Genomic DNA, 13,482 nt, shown 5'->3' on the forward strand with positions numbered 1-13,482 from the left:
GTAGGAACATCTTCTGTTCTATTGAGTTTATCATGAACCCTAAAAAGAGAATGCTTTGAGTGGGTTCTAATTGTGATTTCTCCAGGCTCAAAATCCACCCCGCTTGCTGTAATTCTTTCACTACTACTTCCCTGTGGAGTAATAACGTCTGTCTTGATTCTGCTATAATCAACAGATCGTCCAGATAAGGCACTATCATAATTCCTTTTTTGTGGAAATGTGAGATTAATTCGGCTATCACTTTGGTGAAAATTCTTGGAGCGGACTTGATGCCAAAGGGGAGGCAACGGAACTGGTAATGGGTCACGAAGGAACCTTCCTTCACCGCAAATCTTAGAAAGTTTTGGGATTTTAATTCGATCGGAACATGCCAATAGGCGTCCTTGAGATCGATACTGAGCATGAAACAGTTGGCTGTCAGAAGATTCCTCAGGGAGTAAATTGACTCCATTCTGAATTTCTGATGCTTTATGAAGGGATTCAACGGTTTGAGATTTAGGATTAGACGAAAATTGCCCGACGGTTTCCTCACTAGGAAGATCTTTGAGTAAAATCCCCTTCCCTGCTCCATGATTGGCACCAGAGTGACTACCTTCCTTGTTAACATATCTTGTAGAATGGAAGATATGGCCTTCTGCTCTTCGCTTGATCTTAGCTGTTTACAATATGGTATCCCAACTCGATCAAATTGAGAATGAATGGGCTGGTTGCAAATTTTTGCCACTGTGGGAAAAAGGAGCTCAACCTTCCTCCCACAGCTTTCTCATTGTCACTGCTGTCTTTTTGCAGTGGAGTCGGAACTACCAAACAGGGCGTTTGGCCTGTTCTGCTCCCGAGAGAAAGACCAGGGTTTGCGTCTATTTTGGGGTTTCGTCTTATTTTCTTGCCGTTTTTTGCGAAAAAACCTTTTCCCCTGCCTAAATTGTCTCTTCTTAGGAAATCCTTTCTTTTTATCTGAAGTTCTTTCCAAAACTTCATCTAACTCTGGCCCGAACAATAAATCACCTGAGAAAGGGATGGTACATAATTTGTTCTTAGAGATATTACTACCCTCCCAGGTTTTAATCCAGATATTCCTCCTGGCAACATTAGCCAAGGCGGCAGCCCTTGCAGTCAAACGAATAGATTCCGTTGCTGCATCAATAATGAAATTTATCGCTTTGAACATTACAGTAAAGGAATTTAAAATTGTATCCTTACTCGACCCCATTTTAATGTGACGCATTACTTGATGCATCCATAAATCCAGGGTGCGCCCTACACAAGTAGTAGCAGCGGCAGGGCGGAAATTTGCACAGATGGCCGACCAGGTTTTCTTCAAGGCAAATTCAGCTTTCTTGTCTGATTGGTCCTTAAGAAAACCTAGATCTTCAAAAGATAATTCATTTTCTTTCTGGACTTGAGAAAAAGCTGCATCCAATTTAGGACATTTATCCCATTGTTTGCAGTCTTCCTCGGCAAAAGGGAACCTTCTTTTAAAACCTCTAGATAGAAAAACTTTTCTATCCGGGTTCTTCCACTGGCTATTAATCAATTGTTTAGTTGATGCATGCACTGGAAAAACCATTGGCTTCTCTCCTTCCATGCCTGCATATAATGCATCATGCGTAGACACTGAAGAAGGAGCGTCATCTTTCAGACCTAGAGAATCATAAATTGCCTTTAACAATTCCTCTGTCTCATTGGCAGAAAATCTGAATTTAGACGGTTTATCCTGATCTTTTTCTGATAATTCCTCCTCAGAATCACATTCGGAGATATCATCCGAATATTCCTCTGGCTCAGAATCCGACAACACAGGACGATCTGTCTTAGTGGTTGCCTTCTTATGTGTTGTCGTAAGAGGAGATAATGTTTCTGTAGGTTTATCCGGCACTATAGGTAATGTCGTTTGATCTATAGGATAGCTAGCAGTAACAGTAGGTGGTTAAACAATGACCACAGGAGGTTGTATGACTGACTGCGGCACAGTAGCAGCTGAAGGTACTGTCCCAGACCCAGCGGGCACTTGTGCAGTTATAACAGGCGGAGGATTAGCAACCGATTGAGCTGCCATAGACTCCCTGAAAACTTTCATCGACTCAGACATTTCTTTGCGGACCATTTTGAGAAAATCTTTATAAGCCACAGCAGACTCTTCATTCAAAACCCTAGTCGCACATTGCTGACATAACAACTTATTCCATGAGCCTGGCAGCTTCACATTACAAGAGGGACAGCGTTTTTTTGGCCTAGCAGTATCTGATGCTTCTGTAGCAGTCGCTGTAGCAGATGGCACAGAAGATGAGGCTGCAGTGGTCTGTAATATAACAACACAAAACAGACATACTATTAACTGCCATGCAGTTATGACCACATACCAATCCACCACCATGTGATATACTTCTTACCAGAAGCTATCCACAAATCCCCCAAATCACAGCCAGTATAGTGAGCCAATCCCTACAGCCTTCACACAAACAACAGTTTTCCATGTGAAATCAAGGTGATACCTTAGTCTCAGGCTTAGGGTCATGCGTCCTGGCGTCCTCCTGGGGAACCTGCCCCATGCTTGCACCAGACGCCGGCTGTGACTCCATCTTGCGTCCTGCACGAGTGCAGAGACGCGGGGAATGCTGCGCACTCTTCACTCCGGCGGGCGGAAGTGACGTCAACCCGGAAACGGAAGTACGCATTCCGCCATTTTGGATTCTGGCACTCTGCGCTTTCTCAGCCTCCACTTCTTCGCAGCGTGCCAACGCCATTCCAGCCGGCGGCGCCTGCCATCTAGAAGCTGACACAGTCCTCTCTCTCCCCAGACCATCCACGGAGGCTATAGAGTGAGGTAAGCGGACAATCTTAGATAACACCTGCCTAGTGATCCTTCCATGTCTCCGCAGCGCCAACAGTCCCTAGCCACCCAGGCTCTCCAGGACAGCAGCGCTAGGTATAGAGAGACCTGTCCCTGGAACAGGAAACATCCATACTGCCGGATACCTGACAAAAGTTTTGTATTTATAGAGAGGCTTGTGGATGTTTCCTGTTTCCTGGGAGGGGCCAAATCTCGATGTATACCTGTCCTGGAGGGTTAATGGAAAAAAATGTATTTTAAACAGAAGATTAAAACTTATTTCCTAGGAAAAAAACTTAGGAGAAAAGGTGAATTGGATTGGCAGCTTCTCAAACAAATAAAACAGGTATTTTCAGCAAAATGTTATTGGTAGTTCATTATGTACTGTTTATTTTGCCATTTACATTAGTTATTTGCTATTTTGTAGCACTTGAGCCGGGAAACAGATTAGTGAACTTACAAAACGGAACTTATCCTTGAGGTTGGTTTTACACTGGATGTTTGCCATGCAGTTCGCACACTAAATCACACCACAGAAATGAGGCTTGATATGACCCTGCGCCACGGTGTGGTGACAGCGTCATATGCATAGGACTGCCCCCTGGTGACATATGCCCTGCTGGAAGTATGTCACTGGGATTCCCTTTGGTCCACGCATGCTCACCACACGGCGCTTCGGTCGTGCACCCTGCCTGTATCGCCCATTAACTTGCATTACTGCATTATCTGTGCGACAGGCACGGATCATATGGTAACGTGCTGCAGCCATTGTGGCGGTTTGGATACTTCCATCGCACCACATCGTGTGAACTGTGCAAATCTCCATAGACTTGCATGGCCCTTGCGGCGGGGAAGAGTACTGCAGTGCGACACAGGGGACCTGAAGTTTAGTTCCATGGAAAAAGCTGAGGTCACGCTATCAGCTTATTTATTTCTGAATACAAGGAAGAAATGAAATGTTCTCACTACAGGACATTGTGCCACATAACACTGGTCCCAACATGGTCAACACAACTTCCTAAAGATGGATAAATGTTCAGTTTTGTTCTGCAGTGACACAGCCATTAGAACAAATGATTTTGCTATTTGGGACTCTTCATGCAGATGTAACAAGCACGCACCCCTTGGCAGGAGAGACTAAACCGGAAGAAAGAATGAATTAAGTGAAACCCTGGGGACATTAAAGTTATGTCACATGATTTTACAGATGATTAGATTTGCTTTATTGTTCAGTGTTTAATATAGGAGATGCAATGAAAGGCTAAACTATTGTGTTCAAACTATAGTCCAGACTCTTATTTTACACATGGCACATTTTTAATAGATATTGTGTGAAATATATAATAATTTGCAATGCACAACATTTTTGTTAATTTTTTCTTTTACTTTTGTATTACTTGGGATAGAGGGTTTGTAAACCTGTTTTTTTCTGTAAAAATAAGAATGCTACTTAGCTAATAGAAATCAGCTGTAGAAACTCCTCCCCTTATGCCCGTCACTCATGTGAAGCCATCAGAGAGAAGCTGGGTGGCGGCACCAGCTGGTCTTTACCTATGAGCACAAAACTGATCACCTCACCACCTGTCTCAGCTGCTTAAAGTGTAATCAAAAAACAATTCTTTATTTTTATCTGGTAAACAAGTAATAAGGATGCTAACCAGGCAATCCAAAAGTTAAAATCACTATTACTTTTCTTGTTGATAAATGATTTACCTGACTTAATTTGGGATACACAAAATTTGGTACACAAAAAGGAAGTTGCAGGGCATGCTGGGTTGTCCTGTTTTGCTTCTCTACTTTCCCCTCAGACTTAACTACTGCAGCCTGATTGGCTGAAGCCTCTTTCCCTCCTATTTTCCCCTCCCACACCTCTGTTGCTCTCTGATTGGCCGATATTTCTCATGCTGAGACAATGCACTTTCTATAGTGAAAGGCAGGCAAATCAGGCAGAGGAGACTAAGGGAGGAAATGACATCAGAATTGGCTTCAAAATAGCCACACTTAAAGAGACTCTGTAACATAAAAAAGATCCCCTGGGGGGTACTCACCTCGGGTGGGGGAAGCCTCCGGATCCTAATGAGGCTTCCCACGCTGTCCTCTGTCCCACGGGGGTCTCGCTGCAGCCCTCTGAACAGCCGGCAACAGGCCCGACTGTAATTTCAATATTTACCTTTGCTGGCTCCAGCGGGGGCGCTGTGGCTGCTTTCCTCTCCGAACTACACGGAAATACCCGATCTCAGTCGGGTCCGCTCTACTGCGCAGGCGCCGGAAACTTGCGCCTGCGCAGTAGAGCAGACCCGACGGCGATCGGGTATTTCTGTGTAGTTCGGAGCCAACAGCCGTCAGAGCGCCTGCGCAGGAGCCAGGAAGGTAAATATTACGTCACGGCTGCACGGAGGGCTGCAGCGAGACCCCCGTGGGACAGAGGACGGCGTGGGAAGCCTCATTAGGATCCGGAGGCTTCCCCCACCCGAGGTGAGTACCCCCCAGGGGATTTTTTGAGGTTACAGATCCTCTTTAAAATGGGAAATGCTAAGAAGGATTTTCTCTTTTATTTTACTGTAGAAAAATCACTAAAATCAAAACGTGGACAGTGCAATACATTTTCTCTTTAAAAAGACAGTGGGGCGTCTTTCTGAGTAGCCTTAAAGGATACCAGAGCTGACGAGTTATTAAAAATGGGGGGGGGGAGGGGGAAAGGAGGGAGCAGGCATGTATTGGATGCCATCCTCATGCCCACCACTTCCCTGTTCTACTCAGCTCCCCTCCTTTGTAGTCTAACTCACGCCGCCGCAGCTCAAGCCTGGTGGCCTAGGTCGGAATGCAGTGTGCAGGCACCCGCGGCAAGGAGGACTCTGTGTATGCACACGACAGCACAGTGACGCCATTGTGCTGATAGACATCAGCTGTCCAAACTCCTCCCCTTATCCCCATCACTCATGTGCCACACACAAACACCCAGCCTGGGCAAATAGCACTGAGCTGCAGCAGCAATTTAGGGTGGAAAGGAGGGTTAGAGCTTGTCCACACTAGGTCCGGAAACGTATCCGTGGCTGCGTTTTTCAAACCTGATGAAAAACGGAGTCCTGGATACTAATGTTGAAAATAGCAGCCAGCCTCACCCAAGTAAAAAACGGATCCGTCTGCGTTTGCGGGGATCCGTTTTCAAAACCTGAACGGAAGGTCCGGATCTGCTGCATTTTCACGTAACGGATCAGGACCACGGATACACGCAGGGGGTAGTGAAAGCAATGAGAAAACGCATCTCCAGCTCCACAGGCAAAAAACGGATGTTAAAACGGATAGCCTGAGCTTTATAATTGGCCCAAAAAAATCCTCCCACTCCTTCCTAATGATGGAGACATTTTCTGTCAGGGAAAAACCTGAACGGAAACTGATGCAAAACTGATGCACTTTCATCAGTTTGCAGTACGATGGGTACTTCCCCTGATCCGGACTGCAGTGTCCGTCCTGCAACTGTGTCTAGTGTGGACCAGCTCTGACAGAGGAGAACAGGGGAAGCAGTGGGCATGAGGACTACATCCAATACATGCCTGCTACCCCATTTTTAATAATATGTTCAGCTCTGGAATCCTTTAAGGTGCTCATACATTACTCGAATTGCAACATCGATGCCGGGGCAATTCAATCATAATGACTTCAGGCTCATTTGATCAAAACTAGGGTATAAATACATCCTAGGGTCAGGGCTGTGGAGTCGGAGCCTAAGCAATTTCGGGTACTCTGAGTTCGAGTCGGTGGTCTCATAAACTGAGGAGTCGGATGATTTTTGTACCAAATCCACAGCCTATGTAAATATTAGACTAAGGAGTCGGAATCGAGGAATTGGGAGTCGGAGCCATTTTGAGTACCTGGAGTCAGAGGTTTCATAAACTGAAGAGTCGGAGTTGGAGTCGGATAATTTTTGTACTGACTCCACAGCCCTGCCTAGGGCAATATAAAAGCTTGTCAAATTAGATTTTTATCCCTGGGACTGTAAAGGACAAGACATGACCTATGGTTTTGTGACCTTGTGGCTTTTCTGTCCTCTAGCCTGAGGCTTAAAATGTTAAACTTGACGGGCGTGTTTCTTATAACAACGTCACTATGTAACCTGTAGCTGTGGTGATGTGTTGTACAACCTACCTGTTATCATCTCTGTCACAAGAACCCATGTATGGTAATCCCCCCACCCTTTACAAAAACAGTGGTTTGTATTCTAAAACATTTTAAATGATCTTTGTCATAAATTACTAAGCGTTTGATGTTAAAGAGGAACTCCAGTGAACATTTTACTGTTGCCAGGTGATGTAGCTGCTGCCTGGTTTTTGGAAGTTGGAAACAGCTGTTAACAGCTATTTCCCACAAAAGTTCGAACTTTTCTTGTGGGGGGAGTTACTTGTGGGAGGGGTTTCACCACAATATCAGTCATACAGCATCCCCTGATGGTCTGTTTGTGAAAAGGAATAGACTTCTCATGTAAAGGGGGGTATCAGCTACTGACTGGGATAAAGTTCCATTTTTGGTCGGATTTTCTCTTTAAGTTAAAATAGTTGATAATGGTGCTAATCCTGACCACAAATGTCTAAGAAATTAAATAAATCAATGTTGAGTTCAAATTTGAAACAATCATAAAATAACCAATCTTTCAATTGTTTTATTAAAATGATTACTTACGGGCAGATTCAGTGCAGTCCGGATGATATTTTTGGGCCCTTCCACTTGATAGACTGATCACAAATTGATTTTAATCAAGCAATCATGCATTAATCTGGCCACACACTACACGATCCTGTTCCATTTCTACATCTTTGTAGCAAGGGTGCTTGCTTAGATCAAAACTATATCAGATATCAAACGATATCAGAACAATATGCAAATAAAGACATTAATTCAAGCTGGCAATACACTTATTGAGTTATCTGCGATAACGTTTCAGTGAGTGAGTGATGGTTACGCTAGACATTAGGATTAGCCATTTGGAAGGGTTTTTCTTGCTAAAATGATTAGTTAGGTTCAACTGATCGACAGCAGTGAAGTAACCATAACACGACCAAAAACTGCATTGTACCTAAAGAGTGTATGTTGTATATTGTGATGTATAGGAAGTACAGATTCCTTTGTTGATGGTGAAATAATCAATGTATTATAACATTTTCTTTTCAATCATATTTATGTGATCGTGATCCTTCACTGAAAATTGTATCGTCACTGTGATGCCTGGTACACACCATGCAATTTCCCATCAGACTGACGGTCGAATCAATAATTTCCAACAGGTCCGTTCTCATTTCCTATTTCTTTCTGATGGATTTTGTATAAAATGTGATTGGAAAATCTAGAAAAAAAGGATCATAAATCAGATTGGAACTGACAGAAAATTATTGATTTGATCGTCAATCTGAGGGGAAATTGCATAGCGCACACCAGGCATGTCATGAAGACACGCAGCTCAGAAAATCAATAATGTGTAAAGAGTGCGTGTCTGCTTTGGTGATAGACATGCCATCAACTTGCAGTTCAGTTATTTTTATTATTGATTTCATAATATCAATAAACACTAAATCCAGTGTAGTGTTGCATACACTAATAAAGAAGATATACAAACCAGTCAGTCAAATCTTTAGAGTGGAGAAGAAGAAAAAAAAATCACAGCTGGATGAACTGAGTTTATAAGGAATAGCTTTGCATAAGGGAACACAATGCAAGAGATTATTAGCATTGCAAGATGTACCAAAACATCCTGCACCAGTCCAGCCACAATTCAAAGTGAAAATCTGCATAATCTAGAGAATAATAGAGGGATGGACAGAAAATCGCGACACAATTAGCTTTCCCCGATGTGTGCAAAACCGATGTGCAGCCATGCAGGCGCTACATGTGTGGCATGTGTAGTGTGGACTCACCATGCGGATCTGGGTACTGATCAGTATGTATGGCATGACGGACAGGTCCTCCTCTCTCCGCTCAGCTGTCACTTCGCCAGTCGCCAGCCCGCTGCTGCCACCACCATCTAGATGTGACCTTCGGCATGCCCGGCTCGCCTCTGCTCGGCAGCCAATCACAGAGCCGATGCTGCGTGATGCTGGGGAGGCGTTCCGGAAATACCCAGATGAGGATTAACACGTGTGTGATCATCACTATGGAGTGATTACAGTAGGTAGCAGCAGCGCTGATGAAGAGGAATTATTGAAATATAATAATAGGTACTTATCCGTTAGCCGGGCGCATCCGGCAGGTGGCGCTGTTGTAGCGAATTTCGATGCGCTGGGTTGTATCTAATTCCATTCATACTTCAACGTAGTACTGTGTGAATGGAAGCGCCGCAGGTGGCGCTAATTACATTGATACGTTGATAACAATACAGTGTTAATGGCAAGGAATACATTGTATTTGAAGTGGCTGGCACTTTTACATGGAATTCAAATGAAGGCGGCGGCAATGCAGATGAAGCCGCCGCCTTCCTCTGTTCTTCTTCTTCTTCTCCCCCTTTGCCCTCTGTCTCCCCCCAGAGTCGTTCGTCAGCGGCTTCATATGTTACATTGCTGCCACCTTCATTTGAATTCCATTAAGTGCCAGTGCCGGCCACTTCAAATACAATGTATTCCTTGCCATTAACACTGTATTGTTATCAACGTATCAATGTAATTAGCGCCACCTGCGGCGCTTCCATTCACACAGTACTACGTTGAAGTATGAATGGAATTAGATACAACCCAGCGCATCGAAATTCGATACAACAGCGCCACCTGCCGGATGCGCCCGGCTAACGGATAAGTACCCAATAACAATATATGTACAAGCACTTTACTGACGTGGATTCGATATAACTGAGTGCCCTGAGTGTGTGATGGGCAGATTAATGGAACAAAAAACAATGATTATCTCACCTGCCGGGGAAAACCCAGGATTTTCAGGGGGGATTCCTGAAAAGCCCTCAGCCAAGCACAATCCTACCTAATAATTGTCCCTGCGTCTGTCCCCAGGGCCGGATTTCTGGAAAGGCCGCAGAGGGCGATAAAATCAGATAAGATAAGAAGGGCGGCTTGACTTGGAGAGAGAAGAGGTCATATGTCAAAGTAAATCATCTCTTCTGGTCCAGCAGCGCAGCCATCCAGCGCCCTGCTCTGCACTAATAGCTGAATTCCAGAGTTCCCCAATCCCTGCATCTCTCTTTCACTTCCTGATGTGTTAAAACAATCAGGATCAATCATAACGGTCACCTGATAATCCATTCCTTTCTATGATGGACTTACAGATCGATGTGAGAAATACACATTACAAAGCAGATAGAACTAAGTTCCACTGAGTTTTAATGCAGGCATTCCCAAACATCAGTGAGTTCTGCAGTTTCTTTCTTCACCTCTTTTACAGCTTTGACACTGACCTCAGCAGTTGTTAATTTATCTAATCCTAATTTATGACTTTTTCTTTTTTTTTTCCTAGCTAGCAGTGGTCTCTTCTCGGGATAACCTTCAAGGAGGTTAAGTTCCCCAGAGCTGCTCCATGCTTTGTACACGCTGCAGCCTGCAGCTCCATGCTCTGTACACACACTGCTGCTCCATGCTCTGTACACACACTGCTGCTCCATGCTCTGTACACATGCTGCTGCTTCATCCAAAGTCAACTGTAGCAGGGAAAGAAAGGGGGTAGTGCTGTGAGCTGCAGGATGCCTGCAGATATTCTGGTGTTTCAACTTGTGCCTGTCCCCAGATACTGCACTGGCCCTGGTTTGAGGGGGGATTCTGGGCATCTGTAATCCCCCCCCTGCGTTTGCCAAAGACCTGTGCAATATACTTAAATAAGGATGAAATGTTGAGTATGAAATTCAATTTTGCTTATAGCCAAAGTGAATCTGCATGTTGGTGGGTACTGGCCTTGGCAGAGAGTGTTCTCACCTATGTTGCTGCCACTCCCTGATGTTCTCCACGCTGCTCTCCATCTGCCTGACACTTTTGCCATCACAGCAGAACTTATAGCTGTGAAGGCGGAAGATGAAGTGCAGCGGGGGCCTTGCTAACCCCAATGATCAGTAGCACATGCCCTGGGTCTATTCTGGGGTGCCCCGGATGTCCCCCAGACAGAGTCAGCTGTGGTGCCTCAATGGCAGGCATGCTGGGAGCTTTCGTGCATCAATCTGGGTTATGCTGGGTGCTGTGGTGCCTCTATGTGGGCATGCTGTGGTGTCATGCTGGCCGCTGTGATGCCTTTATAGGGGCATGCAGGGAACTGTGGTTCTCCTATGGGGCATGCTGGGAGTTGTGGTGCCTCAATTGGAGGCTCGTGGGAGCATCAAAGGGTGTCCACTAGAAAGTTAGGGAATGCTATGGGGGGGACTGCTGGGCAACAGGACAGCCTTCCCAGCAGAAAGCCAGACCAGCCAGCACAGAAGCTATGTAACTCTGCCTAGTTATGTTTAAGTGACACTGCCTATTTATGTGATATCATATGCTGCATTTTTTTTTGTATTAATGGAGAGGGCAGGGGGCAGACCCAGGACAAGGTCCTCCAGCATCCAAGGCTGAGACACCAAAGTGCGCCCCCCAGCCGTCACACACTGATTGCTATTAGACTAAGCCGCGCCCTGGGGCCCCAACACCTTACTCTCTAGTTATCTGGCTTGCAGTCACTGTCATGTATTCCCTTTTCTTATTTCTCTCTGCTTTAAAAACAATAGGGGAATAATAGCTGAGTGAGTTGTGCGCCCCCTCCTACACTGCGCCCTGAGGCTGGAGCCTCTCTTGCCTCTTCCTCGGCCCGGCCCTGGGAGGTGGCTTCATCCAACATTTTGCTGGACAGGCCTACTTAGACTGCTCTTAAGTTTATGTAAATTTAGCTCCACCCATGACCACACCCACATTCTGGTGCATGGCCACACCCATTTTCCAGCTGGAGTGCCCAAAAGAGCAGCAAGCAATGCATTGGTGGAAGACAGCAACATACTGTAGTTAAAACTCTGTGTCCTGGCCTGCTCCCAGGGCTGAGACAAGCCACTCCATTTTGTTGCATGAAGAATGCTAGAACACGCTTCCATGCTGGGCCCATGGCACCTTTCACGGTAGATAAGCTCAGCACACAGCTGGACCTTCCTTCTTCTCATTGGCACTTACTTCCTGACAAATCACACAGCAGGAAAGAGGAGCCCATTGGAAGGAGGCGAGAGTAAGTTACTCTGCCCCTGGAACTGCACACTGAGAAAGAGAGCTCCAGGCAGGAGTAGTGTAAGAGATCTTGTTGTCCGCCGCTCTCTTCTGACACTATTGCCCGGGATCACCATCCAGTAATTTTAGGAAAAAATGAAGTAGGAGGCACCCATTAGTCCCACCCACATGGTACCCAGTAACCCCTCTTAGTCCCACCCAAATGGCACCTAGCTTCTGCAGCCCTACCCACTAAACATACATGGCACCCAGTACCCATATGGCACTCGCCACTTAGCTTGCACCCATATGGCACTCTCATAGCCCACACTCAGCACCCACATGACAACCAGCAGCCACATAGCCAGCACCTACATGGCACCCAGTACCTCCCTTAGCTGGCACCCAACACCCACATAACCCACCCCCACATGTCAACAAGCACCCACATAGCTGGCACCCAGCACCTACACGGTACCCAGTACCTACATGGCACCCAGAACCTCCCCTAAATTGCACCCAGCACTCAAATGGCACCCAGCACCCACATAGCCCATGCCCAGCACCCACATAACACTCGGCACACACATAGCTCACATCCAGCACCTGCATGGCACCCAGTACACCCCATAGCCTTCACCCACCACCCACATAGCATTTAGCAAATTCATGGCCCATGCCTAGAACTCATATGGCACTCAGTAGTCGCCTGCACACAGCACCCAGTACCCCCATAATCTGCACCTACATGGCATCCTGCACTGTTTAGCATCGCCTGCAGCTTTACACTCACTGTAGCTTCACACCCAATACTGCTTAGAACCCACAGCAACTTGGCCCCCAATACTACTTAGCATTTTATGCAACTTCCCACTCAGTACTGCTAAGCACTCATTGCAACTTGGCCCCCACTACTACTTATCACCCAATATTGCTTAGCACAAGCTGCAACTTGGCACTCAGTATTGCTCATCACTCACTGCAACTTGGCACCCACTGCAACTTTGCAGTCACAGCAAATCTACACCCATTATTTCTTAACACCCACTGCAGCTTGGCACCCAATACTGTTGCACTCACTACAACTTGGCCCACACAACTACTTAGCAGTCTAATCCTCTAGATTGTAAGCCTTTGGGCAGGGTCCTCACTCCTTTTGTGTCCTACCTGATCATGCACCTCTATTACTGTGCACCCATGCTATGCATCTGAGTGAACCTAACTTGCCTAATCTCCATGCTCAATCCAGTGACTGACTAAGCATTACCTTGTACTCATACTGTGCTGTGTGATCTGGTTTTCTATTATTCCTGTATTGTCATATTGCTGTATGTCACCCCTAAATATTGTCTGTAACCTAAATTAATGTTCAGCGCTGCGTAATATGTTGGCGCTTTATAAATACAATAAATAATAATAATAAGATTACTGCTTAGTACCCTCTACAATGTGGCACCCAATCCTGCACTAAACACACTATATCTCCATTTACATCCATCATATCTATCTCCA

The 13,482-nt window shown here is 45.6% G+C and overlaps 1 protein-coding gene across 1 annotated transcript in view; it reads right to left on the reverse strand.

Moving 5' to 3' along the window:
* GCHFR (GTP cyclohydrolase I feedback regulator) overlaps positions 1-13,482 on the reverse strand; it is a 36,123-nt gene that overhangs the window by 6,283 nt on the left and 16,358 nt on the right. Inside the window, exon 3 of the mRNA XM_068254919.1 lies at positions 8,737-8,915. Coding sequence (XP_068111020.1) covers positions 8,737-8,915 — 179 coding nt within the window. The remainder of the gene's footprint in view (positions 1-8,736; positions 8,916-13,482) is intronic.

The sequence above is a fragment of the Hyperolius riggenbachi genome, chromosome 9 (genome assembly GCF_040937935.1).
Source record: "Hyperolius riggenbachi isolate aHypRig1 chromosome 9, aHypRig1.pri, whole genome shotgun sequence".
Taxonomy (NCBI): domain Eukaryota; kingdom Metazoa; phylum Chordata; class Amphibia; order Anura; family Hyperoliidae; genus Hyperolius; species Hyperolius riggenbachi.